General features: G+C 36.0%; 1 protein-coding gene across 3 annotated transcripts in view; it reads right to left on the bottom strand.

The window, feature by feature from the left end:
* The window catches only part of cnbd1 (cyclic nucleotide binding domain containing 1), a 79,678-nt gene extending 58,255 nt beyond the window's left edge, over positions 1-21,423 (bottom strand). Inside the window, exons 1-5 of one of the 3 annotated variants that reach the window (XM_009302167.5) lie at positions 21,370-21,423; positions 21,047-21,102; positions 20,872-20,935; positions 20,658-20,762; positions 13,917-14,036 (exon numbers count right to left, since the gene is read on the bottom strand). In XM_009302167.5, coding sequence (XP_009300442.1) covers positions 13,917-14,036; positions 20,658-20,762; positions 20,872-20,935; positions 21,047-21,068 — 311 coding nt within the window. In that variant the 5' untranslated portion in view covers positions 21,069-21,102; positions 21,370-21,423. Of the gene's footprint in view, positions 1-13,916; positions 14,037-20,657; positions 20,763-20,871; positions 20,936-21,046; positions 21,199-21,369 lie in introns of those variants that run through there. The other 2 variants (XM_073940946.1, XM_073940945.1) reach the window with 2 other exon arrangements.
* Between the last annotated feature and the right edge of the window lie 1,077 nt (positions 21,424-22,500).

The following is a 22,500-nucleotide window of genomic DNA, read 5'->3' as shown; positions in this document are numbered from 1 at the left end:
ATTCTGTGCCATTTCGTCCAGCATAAAATAAAAATTGATAAAAATATTAAATATTATATTATAATAATATTTCAATGATAAATATATTATATATTTCATATATTTTTTTATTTTTATTAAATATTAAAACCAATTTTTTAACTTTAAAAGAATTAGGAAATCAATAATAGGTGCATGTAATAACCCTAATTTTTTAATCATATATGCTATTTTGAACAATTTTATAATATAATAAAATAAAATAAAAATCTTTATAGAGTGAAAGAAATATTACCCATTACATCCAAATATATGCATACCAAGTGTAATACACACAGAAAAAAATGAGGATTTTTCAAGTGGTCTTCTGATTTTTTTCCCATAGCTTTACATGCTTTACTCTAAAATGGGGGAAGCTCATATAAGCTCACATTTCTCCAGATTAGAGTTTCAGGTAACACACAAAAAAGTCTCTGGGTCAAAGTGTGTTTCCCCGTCCAGCACACATCCCCAGGAAACACAGGAGGAGGATTGTGGGAAAGGGTGAAGTCTAGAGGAGGGGTCAGAGAGCCCTCAAACACAGAGCAAAATAAATACATGAACTATAACAAAAATACAGTCAGAAAGTGCACACAAAGCAGGTTGTGCTGACTGGCTTCCTTCATTAAATAAGCAGAAAGTCTTCCGCTGGTCCTCTCCCCCCAATCCCTGCCCTGCTCTGACGGCTACAATGGCCTCCTGGACGTGGAGCTACACTTCCTGCCTCCAAAACTGGCAGAGAGACAAGCTCTCACGGGAACAGTGTGCAAGAGCAGGAAGCATGTGTGTGTGTGTGTGTGTGCGTATGTGTGTGTGTGCCAGCACAGTTGGTCCAGCTCCCCATGAGACCTGGATGGGGAAAACTGGCTTTATGACAAGAGCAGATGTAAAGACATGTAGACAACAAACCCATATAGATTAGTGAATGCACACACATACACACACACACACACAAACACACACTCACACACCAGGTCTCCGGATGACCTTTAGAGAACAAGCTAATCTTCGCAGGGGTTTAAAATGTACTGATGAATCACAGTAGCTATGTTTCCATCCAAAAATGTGAATTAAATTTATGCGCACAACTGTAACATTGCATTAAAGATATGCAAATAAAGGAGAGTTTCCATCCAATGAGCGTAAGAGAACAAAATCATCACTTCTGGATAAACTGAACCACTTTAATGATGGACTTTGACTGAGTGATTTCTGAATAAACAAAACAACATTTTAGATGTTTTACAATGTGGTCTGTCTGCTGGTTTGTCTATTACAGTTTTTCGCTTTAGTACATTTCTCAGATCATAATTGAAATTCTTAAAAGTACCTGTTTAATCTTCACTTCAGGAGTTCACACTTACAGATGTTTAAGAATAAAGCATATTTATATTCATAAGGAGAGGGCTCTGAGCTCGGGGAAGACACCCCAACTCGTGTTATTCATCTTATCAGGGAATAGAGAGAAGTTGGGATTCGAGCTAAGTATCTAGACCGGCCCCAGAACGCTCCCCCCGGGTGTGTAATGTTTAAGAGGTGAGGTGTCAGGGTGAAGGAGGGATGCTAAAGTCGTGAGTTACTGCAGGTAGGACAGCTTTGGTATATATAGGGGTTTGGTCTAAAACTGATTGGATAATAAAATGATTGTCAATGACGTATTAATTGCTGAAACATTGGCGCGTGCTCCTACCGAAAATTGTTTAGAAAACATCACATGATTGGGTCCTATCATACACTCAGCGAAATAAGGCGCAAGACGTCTTTGGCACAATTTGTTGTTATTTTCAGACCAGCGCAACACTAATTTTCACAATTTGCACCATGTTGTATTAGGGTGCTTTCACACCTGCCTTATTTAGTTCAATTGAATCGCACTAGAGTTCGTTTCCCCTTTTGGTGCGGTTCGTTTGGGCAGGTCAGAATGCAGCAATCGTACTCGAGTGCGCACCAAAAACGGACCAAATAAGCGTACCGAGACCTGCTTGAAGAGGTGGTCTCGGTACGCTTTCAAACGAACCCTGGAGCGGTTCATTTGTGGTGAGAATATGATCCGTACTAAAACAGGTCCAACCACAAAAAGTACTGCGCCCTCTGGACTAATTCAGCTGCCGTTCACCGATGCGCTGTGCATTATGGGATATGGAGGAAAAATATTTGTTGACAGCACTTTACCAACAGAGAGAGGGGGAAAACATTACCTGATGGATCGTTGGTAATATTTCCGCAAGATGACCACGTCGCAGTTTAGCTAAATTAATTCATGTCTCCTCCTGAAGTGACAAGCGATGCATTAAACACTGTTTTCCAGCCGCGGCTGCGCTTCATTTTCGTAATGTTTAGTTTGTCTAAAGCAGGGATACAATCAGCCAGCGCAGTCGTCCCTCCAGAGTAAAAGGTTTTGTTTACCTGCGGGTGTTCACTGGCATTTTCCCGCATGTGAATTCTGACCAATCAATAAGCAGTTTAGGAAATAAGTTCAACAACACCTGGCCAATGAGAGATGTGGATTTTGTCAGATGACTGCATTTTGGTTCGTTTCAACTGGTTCGGACCAAAGCCAGCAGTGTGGTGTGAAAACGACCCAAAGACGGCAAAAGATCCAACAATGTATCATTTATTACCCTTGGTCTGGACCAAATGAAGCAAACTACAGATGTGAAAGCACCCTAAATAGCAAATCCATTTGCTCCAATTTGTGGACTCATGGGTGTTCCGGTCTAAATAGGAGGTGTGTTAAGGCGCATGGTTGGCGCGTTGCTATTTTGAGGAACTGAAACCGACCGTTCCACTGACATTCTAAAAGCTGGTCTAAACTAATGTGCTCTGCGCTGGACTTGCAAACGCTTACACATGCTTAATACACACAGGATGTACAGCGATACACAAACATCTTTCTTATTAAAAAATAAAGGATTAAAATGTTACAAAAATTATTAATATTTACAAAAATATAAAAAAAAAACCTCTTCCTCCACATTCATCTCAGGGGGCTTTTTCACTTTATTCATGACAGTTTGCATTTGTATAATGTTATTTTTATTAGTTAGTAATATTTATAATATACATATTTATATTTTTAATAAATTAAGTTTAGATTTGTCCACCTGTTGGGTCTTGTTGATGTCTGCATCACCATATGGGGCATAAGACCAGGACATGTGTTTGGATATAACTCAGTTTTTTGATCACACTTTGTTATTAATGTTCATTTATTAATTTCCTGGAAATTAGAACTGAATTTAGAAATAGTTTGAAAACAAATCTTTGCGCTTAAACTAAATTAAATATGTGGGCTAATGGATGGCTTCAGTGGAGTAGGTATACAAAATAAACTCCTTATCCACGAAAGTAAAGGAGTAAAGAGTAAAAGTAAAGTAAAGAGGCCAAATGGAGGAGGCTCGTTCTATATCCTCATGCAGATGGTCTGTTTAACTGTTTTTTCCGCTAGTAAGGCTTTCAGTTTTTCCACAAAGTCTGCCATGTAAATAGCAAATGCGCCATGGCGTGACGCAACTGACTCCTAAAGGGAATGGAAGATGAGACTCTTGATTAGTTTAATGCACCTTATACTCAATACACACTCATAACTCATAAAGAGAATAACCACAACCCTGTTGGAACATGTGTTAGACCAATAGTAAAAGTGGATTCGGACCCCCCCTTAATGCTTTTACGATATGCGCTTTAGACGTTGCATCTAGATCGTTAAGCCTGATTTATACTTCTGCGTCAGGTGACCGGCGTAACCTACGGCGCATGCAACGCGCGTGGCTGTGCATTTATACTTCTGCGCGCTGTCTCTGTTGGTCTGCATTAACACTTCCGAAATGCTAGTTGGCAGTGAGGTGTAAATGTTCCTCTGTGTCGAGTTTCTTCGCTGCTTTTTTGCTTTTCCTGAACACTTCCGGGATGTACAAGTGGCTCAAACTCGCTCATTTTGAGGCAGGAACCAGCGGACGTGCAACAACTTTAACTATGAGGTAAACACAAAACAAAACTTTCCATCCGGAGCTCCTTCACAGTACTCCACACAGTACTCCACGCAATTCGTGCGGCTCTCGGTCCCGCCCAGACTCGTCAGCGCTACACAGCCGACCAATTACAGAGCTTACGCTACGCGTCGTTGCGACGTGTAGTTACATTTTTTGAGAGGTGCACGTCAGTGACGGCGACGGCCACGGCGAAGGGCTATGCGTCAGCGCCATAGCATACGCCGGCGTTTGACGCAGAAGTATAAATCAGCCTTGAAAATCAAGCCCATTGTGTCACTTGCGCATATCAAAAAAAGCAGTTTCTTATTTATTTGAACAAGTTGCAAATGCTTTTGTACATCCATGCAAATGATGATGTGCAATCCTCTGATGTTTTCTACATTATCAATTGCTTATGTCATGTTGATCAAAATGTATTACTTTGGTCTCTGTTGAATACTCACACCACAACATGTATTCAGTAGTTCATTGCGTTATTATTCAAGTCTTTACATGCAAAATGGCTGCACAAGTTGTCATAATATTTGTCATAATGCATTGTCCTATAAATTTCCAATAGACTTTTTTCCAAATCCATCTAATTGGTAAAATTCTAAATACAGATAGATTTTTGCAATTTTCCAAAATGTGCATAAAAATAGGAGATACATTTTTCGAACTAAAAATGTCATTTTGAGACACATTTCTGAGTATATTTAAAATTCACGATGATTTATGATGACGAAAACACACCGTAAGCATCCATGCTCACATCCTGGAATTAATTCTGAAATATACCATTTCTGCTCAGTTGTACATTTATGTTTTTATATCAATGAACTGAGCCACAAATGTCAAGTGACTAATCACTCAGCAACTAACACAAAATTATATAATGGCAACGCTTGATTGGCTCATGAATGAAAAAAACCAAAGCCTTCAGGATGCATGAATGGAAGCTGCATAAAAATGTATAAATGGATGTATGGAATAAAAAATTATAGATAGATTGATAAAAAAACATACAGAACAATATAGAGAATGACAGATAAGATCGACAGATGGATAGAACAATAAAATGATCAAATGAAGAATACAATTACAGAACAACAGATAGAGAATGATAGACATGGACAGACTAATAAAATGATAGAACAATGGACTGAATGACAAGATTGAAACGTGGGACAACAGACTGAAAGTAAAAAAAAAAGGAAAATGGTACAATGGTAACAGATAGAACAACAGAAAAACAGATATTATGACAGAATGATATATAGAACAGAGCTACAGAATGATAAAACTGGATGGATTGATGGATGGATGGAACAAATTATGGATGGATGGATGGATGGATAGAATGATATATAGGAGGATGATAGATAAATGATTTGATGGATGGATGGATAGATGGATGGATGGATATGAGGATGATAGATAAATGGTTTGATGGATGGATGAATGGATGAATGGATGGATGGATGGATGGATGGATGGATGGATGGATGGATAGTACGATAGAAAGAATAACAGAATGTCAGACACAAACAATATACAAAAGAAAGTGAAATAAATAATAAATTGTCAAATACTTCCTTTTGGGCTCTTTGGGCCCAAATGCTGTAATTGCAACTATGATTTCAAACAGGAAATTTAATGGGAGGCCTTGATTTTATCCATCTGGAATGAACTGGACCGTGGCCATGAAATGGGAGTGTTGTTGAAACACAAGAGCATATCATTCAAAATCAAAGCAAGTTATTGCCTTCTGACAGGAAGATAAGGACTTTTCTCTATTAAAAATAACACACACTAAAAAACACGCACAATTAGACCAGCAATGTGCTTATAAATAAAAGCAAACAAGATGTAAATTTGGATTTCATGTTGACTTTAAACTAAATCAGTGATTTTGTTTACCTTTAAAGCAAACCCTCGGGTCCTTATTCATCATTTTGATCATGATTCCAGTGGAACCGTCGAGTGTCTATCGCTGTGGGCTTGCGATTTTTTACCCTTTCTAATCTCATTTGCAGATTCTTTCACAATACTGTTCTCTGAATGTCACAAGGCGGAACCTCACAGGGACGAGACGATCCAGTCTCCCAAATCGAATAAAAAATCGTGACCTATTTCTCTTATCCAGCTCACATCTTTCAAACACATTCCCCCAATGGCAATTCCACACACAACCCAGATATCTAGACACTGAGCTGGGGAAGAAATAAAACACATGAAGACATGAAAAAGCATTAACAACCATCTACAAGGGCATCGCAAAACCCCACAGGTGATGTCACTACAATGCAAAACGGGCATCACAAGAAGTTTAGCTTCCAGCCACCCATGCATGAAGCTCTCTGTGTGTGATCCATGCTCTCAGTTGTAATATGGCACATTTAAGCACAAATGTTCTCTTGTTATACCTAAGCATGCAAAGCACATTAAAGTAGTGAAGCATTCCAGGAGAAACGCTTTGCCATCTGCCTCCATACACTCCGCCTAAGGCACAGTCCATCTATCACACGCTGAGTGCTTAGTACGCACGCTGATTATGTTCTACTATGGTGCACCAGTTAAAGATTGTCCCATGGGATGGTGATGCTTATTATTTCTTTGGGGTTTTAAAATATCATCGTGTGCAGTATTAAAGTTTTGACTTTGACACAAAAAGATTTCTAAAAATATGAAGTACTATATTGTAAAAAGTGTTTAGTTGACTTTACTTTTAAAAAAAAAAGTAAAGTCATTGATTTTGAAAGTACGGAACCCCGGAAGGGACGTGGTGGAGGAGAAAAAAAATGGGTGGGTGAAAAAAAAATAATGGGTGAAAGAAAAAAAAATGGGTGGGAGGAAAATATATATTTCTAAGTTTTTTGCGTTCTCTCGCAAAGTTTTGCGTTCCCTCGCAAAGATGTTTTGCGTTATCTCGCAAAGATGTTTTGCGTTCCCTCGCAAAGATGTTTTGCGTTATCTCGCAAAACTGTTTCTCCACAAACACTTCCTGTTCCCTTCACTCACGTAAACCCTCCCGTTTTTGCTGAAATTCTCCCATATTTTACCATTCTATCCCACTTTCTTTACATTACTGTGCGCTGATTGTCGCCTTTCACTTTGCAACCTCTGAACCAGTGAATGCATGTTTAAGCGCTGACTGACAGACGCGCTCCATACAATAAACTGATCCCAGATCAGCGTCTGTACGCGCCATTTAAAGGGACACTTCTGTTATCAAACAAGTGCGCAGCAAATGAATCTCATGTTTTGTTTAGTTTGATAACAGAGGTGTCTCTGTAAGAATGCACAGATCTATAATGAAAGCAGTCCATTACTTTAGAAACTGTTTGTGCTCATTTAAGAGAAAATAAGCTGTTTAAAATAAAACATGCAGGACGGAGATGTTTCATATTATTCAGTGTATTTGTCTGTTTAAACATACACCCGCTCCTCTGTAAATGGCGTGTACAGACGCTGATCTGGGATCAGTTTATTGTACGAAGCGCGTCTGTCAGTCAGCACTTATACATGCATTCTGGTTCATAGGTAGCATACGCACAGTAATGTAAAGAAAGTGGGATAGAATGGTAAAATACGGGAGAATTTCGGCAAAAACGGGAGGGTTTACGTGAGTGCAGTGAACAGGAAGTGTTTGTGGAGAAACAGTTTTGCGAGGGAACGCAAAACATCTTTGCGAGGGAACGCAAAACATCTTTGCGAGATAACGCAAAACATCTTTGCGAGATAACGCAAAACATCTTTGCGAGATAACGCAAAACATCTTTGCGAGATAACGCAAAACATCTTTGCGAGGGAACGCAAAACTTTGCGAGAGAACGCAAAAAACTTAGAAATATATATTTTCCTCCCACCCATTTTTTTTCTTTCACCCATTATTTTTTTTTCACCCACCCATTTTTTTTTTCCTCCACTACGTCCCTTCCGGGGTTCCGTATGAAAGCATTGTGAAGTATTACAGGTGCAGTACGCATGTTTGACACCCACTGGTTAAACTAGGTATTGCACACCTGGTTCAAAACAAGCGCAGGTTGCCAGATTGACGACACCAACAACAGTGTGCCTGACTGTAGGTCAGTGTCGTGTTCTAAATAAAAGCAACGGCACAAAACAGAAGTAATATTTTCCATATTTTAGTTTTTGTGCTAAGCAACACCTGAAATTTATATTTTAGAAACGGCGTTTATTTCTTGTAGCTGAACAACAGAAAACTGACAATGATCACCTCAGGTACACCTCATGTGCTTTATTCATTGTTAAATACTAACAATGTGAGCTTGAATGCCATTTTACATGACATTTATTGCCATACTACTGAAAGCAGCAGCAGGTAGTTCACCTCAGATCTTGAAAATAAAATAAACCATTTAAAATGGAACTTCAGTGCAAGCCAATACATATCAGTGATGTTGCATCTACATTGAATAACATTAAAGAGGTTTAATATGTATTATAGAGGTGTGAAACTACACTGGTCTCACGGTTCGGTTACGATTACCATGCCATCGATTTGGTTCAATTCGATATCTTGGTGCATTGATGATGCTTTCCATACACAATTTTATATTTAACTTCACAGCAAAAGAAAAATGTAAAGATATATTTATATATTATTTGTAATATAATTTTGGCCCTTAATATAAGCAGTCATATATAAACTGTACCTTTAAAAACTCAAGTACATGCACAGAACAACATGACCATTTATAGCAAATAAGCAAATGCAAATATCCCGCTAGCTTACTGAGCCTTGTCTAGCGAGTTCTTTCTTACACGCCTATGATTGGTCACATGCTCAACAGAAAGGGCTGCGATTGGCTCTAACGTGTTTGCGCTGTTCACAGATAAAAAACACTGATAAACGACATGAAAGACTGTCCAGCAAACACACACTCAGTGAAATTGTGCAAAGTTTCTGCGTTTTTAAGTAGTTGGAGTGTTTTAACTACTCACCCTCGCCTCCCTCACCATAGTTAGCTAACGCGACATAGCACATATCAGATAAATGACGTCAGTACTTAATAACCGGTTTGGATTATTACTAAACTGATACAGAATTGTCAATCAAGAAACAATTAATTTTGACACCCCTAATGTATTAATTAGATTATAACCTTACCATTTCGTCGGAGTGCAGTGACTGCACTATTCTGTGCTTCTGAATGGCTGTATTTAAATGTCGTGTTTTGTCTGGTGCAAACAGCCAAATTGTTTATCACTGCAAATCTCATCACGCAGCATGTTGTTAGGACACAGGGTTACAATTGAACCTGCTCACCAAATGGTTACATTCATAATATTTATATTATTTGCTAATTAATAGCCACCTCATGTGGAACTCTGAATCTGCGTCTCTTTTTTCTGAGTATGCTTCTCTCCACCAGAGGTCGCATTTAGGTGGCAGACACTCACTTGACAACCGAAATACGCTGTTTTCCAGCAATCCAACTCGGAGTGCTAAAATTTAATTGGCTTAACTGGCATTGGGCGAGTTAAAAGAACCAAAACAAAGACAGACATTCCAGCACAGAACGCCCATTTTCAAAGCAGAATATCTAACAGATAAACAAGAATATTCTCTTGGCATGCTTCTCTTTTTATGCTTTAAAAGAGTCAAAAATTTAGATACAGCACCTTTAAACTTTGGCACATTAATCTGATTAAAAGTGACTTTTACACTGTTCCTAAAAGATTTTTAAAAAACATTAAGCACTATATTTTAATAACAGCTATATTATAAGTGTTTAGTTTACTTTACTTTAAAAAGAGAGTAAAGCTGTTGATTTTGAAAGCAATTTGTTTACTTTTAAAGGAAAACTGGGAAATCTGTTGCCTTACAATAATTGTTAGTTTTAATAACTATGTGCATAGTTGACATGTAATCTGTTGAAGGCTAAATCATTATTTGAGTTCTTTTTCAAATATTTCCGAAGAGACGTTTAACAGAGCAAGGAAATGTTCACAGTATTTGATATTTTGTTCTGAAGAACTATTTTTCCTTCTAATTTGGATGAAATAAAAGCAGTTGTAAAAATATTTTGGAGTCAATATTATTCGCGGATTTTCATTCAATTGGCTACAAAACGCACCACTGTTGTCCAATGACTTGGGCCCAATTAACCAAATCAACCCAGTACATTTCACTTTAAGCTGAAAACTGCTATCTTGTAAAATAACTAGCAAAGTATTCTGTACCTAAACCATAGCAAAGATAAAACAACATAGTTATTAGCAATTATTAATTCAAATTATTATGTTTAAAATGTATTGCAATAAACTTCCCTCCCTTAAATTTCTTGTAGCTGAACAACAGAAAACTGACAATGATCACCTCAGGTACACCTCATGTGCTTTATTTAGTGTTAAATACTAACAATGTGAGCTTGAATGCCATTTTACATGACATTTATTGCCATACTACTGAAAGCAGCAGCAGATAGTTCACCTCAGATCTTGAAAATAAAATAAACCATTTGAAATGGAACTTCAGTGCAAGCCAATACAAATATTTAAAAAACAATTCATATAATTTTGCTGTATTAAAGTAAATTAACTGTATATAATTCATTCAGTCATTCATTCATTTTCCTTCGGCTAAGACCCTTTATTCACAAATGGTCATGAGTAAAACCACCAACTTATCCGGTATATGTTTTACGCAGCGGATGCAACCCAGTACTGGGAAACACCCGTACAATCTCACAGTCAAACACACACTCATACACTACGTCAAATTTGGTTTATTCAATTCACCTGTACCACTTGTCTTTGGACTGTGGGGGAAACCGGAGAACATGCACATATAGAAATGCCAACTGACCCAGCTGGGACTCGAACCTGCAACCTTCTTGCCGTGAGGCGACAGTGCTAACCACTGAGTCACTGTGACACCCCAACTGTATATTATATTACATAAAACTACCTTTAAGTCATGCATTTTTGCATGAAAGACTTCTTTTAAAAGCATAAAAAGTAAACCTCAACCTTTAGAACAGTTATGCACTTTAAAAGAGGAATCTCTGCAATATATAGTGAACAGCATAGGCTTTCTCTCTGGAACACATCAAAATCTAGTTCATATAAATTTTTCACACCAACAATGCTCTGATCCTTCACTGAAGTATCTCCATATTCTCTTTCCTGCATCTCTGGTGTCTCTCTGTCCTACAAAGCTCAAAAACTACCAATAAAAAAAACAGCTCTATTATCCCTAGGAAGTTTGGTGGATGAGCAGGGCAGATTGCATTACAAGGAATGATATCCAAACACCTACAAGCAAATCATAAGCAAGAGAAAGAACTACTTGGAGACTCCAATCCCACAATCCTGTGATGCTTGTCACTGGGAGCAAAGAAAAGCAATACAGTTCGCTGTTCTCTCGCTCTCCCACACAAAGATATTCTGACAGTAATGAACAGTGACAGCAGAAAAGTAAAACAGGCCATATCGATATGAATTAAGATAACGCTGTAAGATAATGGCGGAGAGGGCAGGAGATAAGTCCCATCCTCTATTGTGTTCTTAATGAAGTGTTACCAGATGTCATTCAACAGTAAATTCCCCCAAAAATGTCTTTGTCTTTTTTTTATGAGAGATATGATTTTAATTTTCAAATGGTAAAACTAATTAAAACTTTGTCACTTAAAATGTGTATACTGATGCATGTGGTCTAAGTCATGATGGTTTGTCAGCCTGCTAAAAGGTGCTACACTGCCCTCTGTTGGTGGATGGAAACACTTCTGGAGTCTGAATATAAACAGATAAAATTGTCTGTCTAATCATAATAAAAATAAATTGGTTTTGGGGAGCTTGCATGCAAACAACAGACTGAACACCTTCCATAGTTGTCATTATTAAAATGCATATGGATGTGATCCATTCTTATTTGAACTCCAGGACAATTTTATAAGGTAAAATTATTAGCTTTTCTGTCAATTTTTAAGTCTTTATTACAAAATTGTCCAACAGCTGTTTAATGGAGAGATTTTTGTCCCAACATTTAAACATTTTAACTGATTTTTTTTGTCTTTGCCATGATGACAGTGCATAATATTTTAATAATTATTTTGCAAAACACAAGTATTCGGCTTAAAGTGCAATTTAAAGATTTAACTAGGTTAATTTGGTTATCTTGGCAAGTTATTGGACAACTATGGATGCCCCGAACTGCACAGTTAAAAAAGAAAGCTTTGTAGTAAAGAAAATAAGTACTGATTTTGGTATTATGAAATAATAATACTTCATTATTTTGAGATGTTAAGTTGTTATCACGACATAATATTTAGCTATTGAAACATCAAGTCATTATTTTGAGATATCAAGTCTTTGTTTTTAAGAAATTAAGTCATTACTTAGACATATGAAGTCTGTTTTAGACATTAAGTCATTATTTTGAGATGTTAAGTCATTATTAAAATATTAAGTCGTAATTATTGGATATTAAGTCGATAGCGACAAAATATAGCCTTCTTATTAAATCGCTACTTTGAGTGAAGTCATTACATTGAGAGATTGAGCTATTATTTTGCGATATTAGACCATTGTTTTGAGATATTAAGTCATTTTGAGATATTAAATAATTAATTTAAGATATTATGTCATTTTGAGATATTAAGTCAATATTTTCAGATAATAAGTCATTATTTCAAGATTTTAAGTAATTATTTTGAGATATTAAGTCGTTACTTCAAGATATTAGGTCATTATTTTGGGATATTAGGCCATTAGTTTGAAATATTAAGTCATTATTTTGGGATATTAGGCCATTAGTTTGAGATATTAAGTCACTAATTTGAAATATTAAGTCAATACTTTGAGATATTAAGTTATTTTGAGATTTTAAGTCATTAATTTGAGATATTGTGTCATTTTGAGATATTAAGTCATTTCTAAATTGAGTCATTATTTTGAGATATTAAGTGATTTTGAGATATTAAGTTGTTACTTTGAGATATTGTCATTATTTTGAGATATTAAGTTGTTACTTTGAGATATTGTCATTATTTTGAGATATTAAGTTGTTACTTCGAGATATTGTCATTATTTTGAGATATTAAGTTGTTACTTCGAGATATTGTCATTATTTTGAGATTTTAAGTTGTTACTTCGAAATATTGACATTATTTTGAGATATTAAGTTGTTACTTCGAGATATTGTCATTATTTTGAGATATTAAGTTGTTACTTCGAGATATTGTCATTATTTTGAGATATTAAGTTGTTACTTTGAGAACATTAAGTCATTTTGAGATTGAGTCAATATCTTGACATATCAAATATGACCATTTTATCAGGCTTCTGTGTGTAGGTTCAGTCATTTCACCCCTTTAAATGTCTTTAAAATAAAATAAGTCAACATAAACATAGGAGCCTGAGAAAAAAGCAAATTTTTGATGGAAATTTCAGATGGCAATTCAGAGGTTTTTGCATCTGAACTCTTCATATCAAGTTTTGCATTATGATTTTTTTTGTTTCAAATAAGAAGTACAGAAGAAACAAAATGCTTATTTTCAGTAAATACACTTAATGAGATTCACTTTTTAAATGAAAATAAGCTTAAAATAGATGTACTTTAACATATACTACCATAACACTTTACCATTGTTTTGCATTTAAATAATAAGAGAAAATATTGCTATGTGCTTTTGATGTGGAGTTTATTCATGACTTTTATTACAGACTTCGAATCAGGCTTGACACCCCAGGATTGCATTGAAATAATAAAAAAGAAAATATTTAAATATGCTTTTGATGCGGTTGAGGTTATCCATGACTTTCTTTACAGACCTCGAATCAGGCTTGACAAAACCATATAAACTTCGTATAAACTTGCGTTTTATATCAGTCATTCGTATCATCAATACACCCAGAGGGCCTTTAAACTACCCACAAAGAACCCTTAGTCATACTCACAGTTTCTTAAGGGCTTTGATGGCTTGATTCATGAGTGATTCCTGAGCCAGTTTTCCGTGTGGCTGATGTCTGTTGACCTCCTGGACGGATTCATAGAGGCTCGGCTTCACTGGAGGATGCCTGCCAACAGAAATGGAGAAGATCAGATTATGCTCGTAAAGTTTATATCCATCATTTGCCAATTTGAGATTATATTCATAATGAAATATAGTATAGTACATACAGTAGTTTAAAAAAAGAGAGTTTCATTGTAAAAGACTACAGGCATTGCTAACATCAAAACGGAGTATCTGTTAGAGCTGTAGCGAAAAAAATGTTAGAGAAATGGACTCTGGGATTTTCCAAATGCATTACTAATCTCAGAATCAATTGTAGATGGGAATTTAGGAAGCAGATGACGCTCTAGAATAGTTATTAACAGCAGGGGGTGCTCTAGACTAGTTTTTAAAAGAAGAGGATGCTCTAGTCTAGTTTTTTTTTTAGCAGCAGGCTACAAACTAGGCTAGTTCTAGACTTTTTTTAACAGTAGATAGTGCTCTAGGCTAGTTCTAGGTTAATTTTTAACAGAAGATGGCGCTTTAGGCTAGTTTTTTAGGAGTAGATGGTGCTCTAGGTTAGTTCAAGGCTAGTTTTGAACAGCAGATAGGCTAGTTTTTACAGCAGATGTGCTCTAGACAAGTTTTTAACAGCAGATGATGCTCTAGTCTAATTTTTTAACAGCAGGTGGTGATCTAAGCTAGTTCTAGGCTAGTGTATTAACAGTAGATGGTGCTCTAGGTTAGTTCAAGGCTAGTTTTAACAGCAAACGATGCTCCAGGCTAGGCTAGTTTTTAACAGCAGTTGGTGCTCCAGGGTAGTTCTAGACTAGTTTTTAACAGCAGATAATGCTCTAGTCTAATTTTTTAACAGCAGGTGGTGATCTAAGCTAGTTCTAGGCTAGTGTATTAACAGTAGATGGTGCTCTAGGTTAGTTCAAGGCTAGTTTTAACAGCAGACGATGCTCCAGGCTAGGCTAGTTTTTAACAGCAGTTGGTGCTCCAGGGTAGTTCTAGACTAGTTTTTAACAGCAGATAATGCTCTAGTCTAATTTTTTAACAGCAGGTGGTGATCTAAGCTAGTTCTAGGCTAGTGTATTAACAGTAGATGGTGCTCTAGGTTAGTTCAAGGCTAGTTTTAACAGCAGACGATGCTCCAGGCTAGGCTAGTTTTTAACAGCAGTTGGTGCTCCAGGGTAGTTCTAGACTAGTTTTTAACAGCAGATAATGCTCTAGTCTAGTTTTTAACAGCAGGTGGTGATCTAAGCTAGTTCTAGGCTATGTTTTAACAGTAGGTGGTGATTTAGGCTAGTTCTAGGCTAGTTTTTAACAGCAGACGATGCTCCAGGCTAGGCCAGTTTTTAACAGCAGGTGGTGATCTAAGCTAGTTCTAGGCTAGTGTATTAACAGTAGATGGTGCTCTAGGTTAGTTCAAGGCTAGTTTTAACAGCAGATGATGCTCCAGGCTAGGCTAGTATTTAACAGCAGTTGGTGCTCCAGGGTAGTTCTAGACTAGTTTTTAAAAGCAGATAATGCTCTAGTCTAGTTTTTAACAGCAGGTGGTGATCTAAGCTAGTTCTAGGCTATGTTTTAACAGTAGGTGGTGATTTAGGCTAGTTCTAGGCTAGTTTTTAACAGCAGACGATGCTCCAGGCTAGGCCAGTTTTTAACAGCAGTTGGTGCTCCAGGCTAGTTCTAGGCAAATTTTTTACAGCAGATGTCATTTAATGCTAGTTTTTTTAACAACAAATGGTGCTCTAGGCTAGTTTTTTCACAGCAGGTGGCACTTTAGGCTAGTGTTTTCACAGAAGATGGTGCTCTAGGATAGTTCTAGGTTAGTTTTTTTCTAGTTTTTTTAACAGCAGGTGGCACTCTAGGCTAGTGTTTTCACAGAAGATGATGCTCTAGGATAGTTCTAGGTTAGTTTTTAACAGCTTATGGTGTTTTAGGCTAGTTTATAATAGTTTTTAACAGCAGATGCGCTCGAAACTAAAGTATTTAACAGCAGATAGATTAGTTTTTAAGAGCAGATGCGCTCTAGACTTGTTTTAACAGCTCTAAACTAACTAGTTCTAAGCTAGTTTTTTTATACTAAATGGCAGTATAGGCTGTATTTTTAACAGCAAATGGTGCTCTAGGCTATTTTTTAACAGCAGATGGCATTTTAGGCAAGTTTTTAACAGCTGATGGTGATCTAACCTTGTTCTAGGCTAATTGTTTTAACAGCAGATGGTGTACTAGGCTAGTTCCTGGCTAATTTTTACCAGAAAATGGCTCTAGGCTAGTTTTTAACACCAGATGTTGCTCTAGGCTTGTTCTCGTCTAGTTTTAAACAGCAAATGGTACCCTAGGCTAGTTTTTTTTTCAGGCCAAGGGAAATGCTCACAAGGAACATTGCTTGTGTGTTCAGCTGAATCATGTATGTTGACTTTTATATTACGTCTGTAAACATAGCTCACTATGGAGATCGAAATATATCTCCTTGTCTTAATGCTTCACATTCTATGTATATGAATAACATTGACATATTCTTTAATCTGCAAGAACAAATAATATTTCAACATAATTTCACTGACATCACACCTAAGCCCTTTAGATTTATATTGGATATCAGAAACACGATCTACGCAAAAGAACTGTCAAAAAAAAAAAATCTCAGAATCAGATTTAAAGGGTTAATGACTTTAATACTATTCAAAATGTGTGAAAGTAATAATAAAGAATAAGTAGGAGTCTCCCCACTCCAGATTAACAGTGCAACTAAAAATCACATGACATCACATTAGGCAAAGCTTTCAGTCAGAACTTAACCACAGTCCTAAAGTTGATTTACAAGATAATCACTTGCCATTTTTCATTTTAACCAATCCTTAAATAACCCTTCTTTGTGAGCTCTATTCAAGATGTCTGATTCCAACCAGGAGCAGATCTATATTCCAGCCAATTAGAACCATGACTCATATGTCACTACCCACAAGAACATTCATTTTTGCTGCTCCAGCAGGCTGTAAACATTACTCAGAACATCTCAGAGTGGGACTGAAATGACTGACAGCTCCACAGTTCCTGCGTCACGCCTCTGCAGGGGTGCAACCCACATGTCTTTAAGTAGAAAAACTTCCTGTTTGTGACTTTCGCTTGAGAAGATGCGACTTTCCAAAAAGGCCGATTTTTAAGAATAGCCACTTTGACGCAGGGGCTAAAATTGCTCTAGCACACTCTTGTCAATACAATGCTTTATTCATTCTCAAGAGGCAAAAATAGAATTATTACAAGTTAATATTTATTTCTGCTGAAAGTTTTCTGCGAGTTTGATTTCAATATACACTTAACGGCCACTTTATTAGGTACACCTTTAGCAGGGGTTAAAATTGCTCTAGCACACTCTTGTCAATACAATGCTTTTTTATTCATTCTCAAGAGACAAAAATAGAATTATTACAAGTGAATATTGATGTCTGCTGAAAGTTTTCTGCGAGTTTGATTTCAATATACACTCAACGGCCACTTTATTAGGTACACCTTTAGCAGGGGTTAAAATTGCTCTAGCACACTCTTGTCAATACAATGCTTTTTTATTCATTCTCAAGAGACAAAAATAGAATTATTACAAGTGAATATTGATGTCTGCTGAAAGTTTTCTGCGAGTTTGATTTCAATATACACTCAACGGCCACTTTATTAGGTACACCTTACTAGTACCAGGTTGGACCCCGTTTTGCCTTCTGGTCATAAAGAGATGGACATGGTCAGCAACAATACTCAGGCAGGCTGTTGTGTTGACACAATGCTCAATTGGAACTAATGGGCCCAAAGTGTGCCATTAAAATATTCCCCACACCATTGCATCACCACAAACACCAACCTGAACTGTTGATACAAGGCAGGATGCTTTCATGGTGCTGATGGCAACTCTGACCCTACCATCTGAAAGTCACAGCAGATGTCGAGACTCATGGGAGAAGGCAACGTTTTTTTAATCTTCTATTGTCCAATTTTGGTGACCCTGTGCAAACTGTAACTTCAGTTTCCTGTTCTTAGCTGACAGGAGTGGCACCCGTTGTGGTCTTCTGCTGCTGTAGCCCATCTGCCTCAAGGTTGAACGTGTTATGCATTCAGAGATGTTCTTCTGCAGAACGAGTGTAACAAGTGGTTATTTGAGTTACTGTTGCCTATCAGCTGGAACCAGTCTGGCCATTCTCCTCTGACCTCTGACAATAGCAGGCCGCTTACTGGAGTAATTCTATTTTTCGGGCCATTCTCTGTAAACCCTAGAGATGTTTGTGCATGAAAATGCCAATAGATCAGCAGTTTGTGAAATACTCGGACCAGTCCATCAGGCAAAAACAACCATGCCATGCTTAAAGTCCCTTAAATCCCCTTTCTTCCTCATACTGATGCTCGGTTTGAACTGCAGCAATTCTTCTTGACCATGTCTGCGTTAACGAGTACTTGAACAGGTGTACCTAATAAAATGGACGATAAGTGTATACTACTGTATACAGAATAGGTTCAGTAAAAAAGTTTCAGATTTAAGCAGAATTAAGTGAAGACACTTATCAGCTCTTTTGAGCTTTCTATTTGTTAAAGAATCCTGAAAAAAAACTAAGCAGCAAAAATAATGAAAAATAAGAAAAATCTGAATTTCTGAAGGATCACAAATAAGTTGCATTTTAAGAATCTATTAAAATATAAATCTGTTATTTTAAACTGCAATAAAATTTCAAAATGTTGCCCTTTTTTCTGCATTTTTAATTCAATAGAGTGAGACTTCATTGAAAACTGTTAAAACAATCTAACACTGGTTTCTCCATGTTTTGTTACAAAATCAAGATCTTTTAAAGAAAAAGAAAAAGAAAAAGGTGAAGAAGCAATCAACTGAAAGGAACAAAATACAGGACATCAGTACACAATTATAATGTAAATGTCTATGAATCACAAATTTATATCAGTACCACTAAAAACAGGCTAAGGTGATGCAAACCACTAGATTATACCACTTTAAATAACGATATTAAATATATATTTTAAATCCAAAGTCTTAAGATCCAAACCACTATACAATGAAAATATATTTTATTGCAACAATGAACTTGCACTGCAAAGGGATGTTTCTCCTAAGTATTTCTGCAAAATTATAATTTTTCAAATAATTATTTAACATAAATTGTATTTTTAATGGAAATGTATTTATATCAAGAGGTAATTGACACCTTTTTAATACTTTTTTCCAGACTTGTGAAAACCTTGCTTATAAAATATTTCAATGTGGTCATGTCATTGGTCCATGAACATTTCCTGCTTGTTGTCAAACTATATTAATAACTGTAATAAGAGACATTTCAAAAATAACTCAATGTTGAAACAGCCGTCCTAATGTTGCTTATCAACATGTAGATCTTTTACAATTCTTCATAGGTATGGAAATTAAAAATGTAAAACAGGAAATGTCTTAGGACCAATGTTTGCATCACAGTATTTAGCAGAGAGATATTATGATGTTACCTGAAAAATCAAAAACAAAATAGCATGCATTCATTATATAACTAATAGCTGATTTCTGTGCACCGATTGTTAAACTTTATTAGGGTTAAGTAATAGGGCTGCACAATATAATCGCTTCAACATTGATATTCCAATGTGCACATCCACTATAGTCAATGTTGATTTGGCATTTTAGCTGATCAGTCACACAATTCAGGATTTTGCTGAATTTAAGCCATTTGATTGTGAGAATATTAGAAGTTTAAAGCATTTTGACACAAAAAACAGTACTGTTTGTAAGTTTTAATACAAATAAATATTTTTGAATGATTTATACAATGAAGACTATGTCATTTTAAACAGCAAAATCCAGTTGAAGCACTCAAACAATGTCTTTTCTATTTTAACTTTTTTTTTCACATTTTTTGATTACCTTAGACTGACTTTTGCTGTTTACTCAAAGAGCACCGACACATTATTTATGCTACCCCTGAGCACTTTTTGTTTGATTTTGGATCATGTAATTTTACATTCGACCAGAACACTGTTAGAATCTCCTGAAAACCATAAAGCACAATTTAACCTTTATTTTTGCTCTGTTTTATATGCTTTTTATTTATTACATTTTATGCAGATGTAATGCATAATCACTGAACATCTCAATCAATCCAAATGATGAGTTCTAGATGAATTCTTTCTCTTCAAGTTATCTAATGAAATTATATTTATAAATGGCAATGTATGTCGCAGAAAATTATCTGAAAATAATGTCAGATTTTTCCAAAACTGTGCAGCCCTATTAAGTAACATTACAAACATCACAAATCTCAAATAGCTCGAGTAGCATTGTTTGAAAAGTAGGTTGTGATTAGATTACATTACACTCTAACTAGCTTCTAAGTCAACTACTTTTAATTTAACTCTGAGCATTACTAAGTTTACGTTGCTGTGGAGTTTACTAAGTACTAAGTTTTGGAGCTGAATAAACGACTTCTTCAGGTAAGAGGATTATGGCATTACCTGAAACTGACCATGAACCGCTTGCTGGAAGTAAACACACAGGAGTTGCACTATATATTAGATACACTAACTGCAAATAATTTACTTCATAACATTTGCTGCGTACTTTGGAAAGTTTAAAACTGTTTTGGTGGTCTATAGTATAAGATGTGTAGTGGAAATACTATTTACTTTAGCATTTAAAGTACATAAAAATACTCACATCCTACCCTTGAGTTGTTTTTTTGGTAAAGATGTTTGAGGCTGCTGGAATATTCCATCATAAAGCTCCATGAATCCTTTATGGGTCTCTTCAGCTGAACTCATACTGTGAAAAAAACAAGACATTTTATTACCGTGTTTTAAAGATTAGTAGTTCAAAAGCAACAGAAAAAGCAAACCCACAACATCAATTTACCACATTAAGGCATTTCTACCTGTCATTTAACTGAATGAGCCGTTTCAACTGTGTGTAGTCGATGTCTGCGTGTCTTTGCTCAGCTGTAAAGTAGGAAAGATGATCATTAAAAGCCATACATGCTCCATATTAACTCAATTAAAACAATACTAGCAGCACAACACAATGGTAGATATTGCATGAAATATCTGTACCTGAATTTCGGCCTCGGGACATGCCTGTCTGAGTAGTTAGGTTACTTCATTTATTTCTAGAAATGAAAACATGAGGGGTCAACATACAGTGAGAAATATCAGGTGACGCGTGCGCGCGCAAATGATTGTTTTGGTGAGGAGTCTGTTTGGCCTGTTGCTGAGGGCAAAGGCAACTCATATTACAGACAGAACACGCTTGTCGAATTAAAACGTGCAATTATTAATATCCTGTTGAAATGGCACGTGTCCAATAACGAAATCTCGAATTCAGCGCGGTTTTGAAGAACATAAGGGGCCAGCAAGTTAACAGAAAATGAACTTACCTATGTAAAATAAATTTTAGACACGATATATTTCCTGTCAGCTTGTGTTTTCTTAGAAGTACTGCTGAAGCCCAACCGGAAATGAAACGTTGTGAATCTCCGAACCGAATCAGAATTTTGCACAAATTCGACTAGAAATTTTTTTTCACTCAAACTCAATTATTAAATATGTTTTTCTAAAAATATTCTTTAACCTAGCCAGCGAACAAGAAATACTTATACTATTATTAGACAGAAGACATTTTGAGCTAGTCAATCGTGTCATGCTTAAAAAGTTATACATTATGAAGTAATGAGAAAAAAATTTATTGTGTTAAATTTTTGTTTTTCCATATACAAACACAGGTAATGTAATGATCTCGAAAAATATCTTGTTTCATGAGTTTATATTTCAAATTTGATTAAAATTAGCATGCAAAATTAGATTTCTGTAAAATTTCTGAGAATATTATTTTTTTCTTTTCTCCCACACAGAGGCATTTTCTCAAAAACCGTCCTAAACTAAAACCTTAAAAGTTGCTATGCTAAATAATTTGGTCTACATTCAAAGTTCGTATATCTTGGAAAGAAGACACTTTGGCCTTTGTTATCCACCATCTACAGTTTAATGCTTAAAATGAAAAAAGTTATAGATGCTTCAGGCCTGTAGCCAGCCTGGTGAAATGGGTGGGACCTTTTTGCAGTTATTTACCTTATTTTCGTTTTAATTATGAGGTTTAAATACTGAATTTTTGTGACATTTTAAGCACAATTTTTTGCTGGATTATCTTGTTGGATGGTCATCGTAAACACATGTTTTGATGTGTCAAAAACATTTCCTAGACATTTAGTATTAAGAAATATAAGAACTATACCTATTTTAAAATAAATTATAATGTATAAAGCATATATCATTAGAAAAAAGGAAACTGTTAAAGTTTTAAATTTAAGCCTGTTGTCATTTATTAGGCAAATTTCCTAACTTTCCTCAGCCATGCAGAAGCGACAGCCAACACAGGATTTCTCTTGGTTTCAAAGCCTTTTCCAATAGATTATTTTCACAATTTATTATAGAATAGCTGTAAAAATAGGACTAATGAGCTCATGTTTGCGACACCTTCTGGACCTTTGCCAGTGAGGGGTGGGTCTTTC

Source organism: Danio rerio, chromosome 24, assembly GCF_049306965.1.
Source record: "Danio rerio strain Tuebingen ecotype United States chromosome 24, GRCz12tu, whole genome shotgun sequence".
Classification (NCBI taxonomy): Eukaryota; Metazoa; Chordata; class Actinopteri; order Cypriniformes; family Danionidae; genus Danio; species Danio rerio.
Note: the sequence above shows the minus strand (reverse complement) of the source record. Positions and strands in the feature narration are given on the sequence as shown.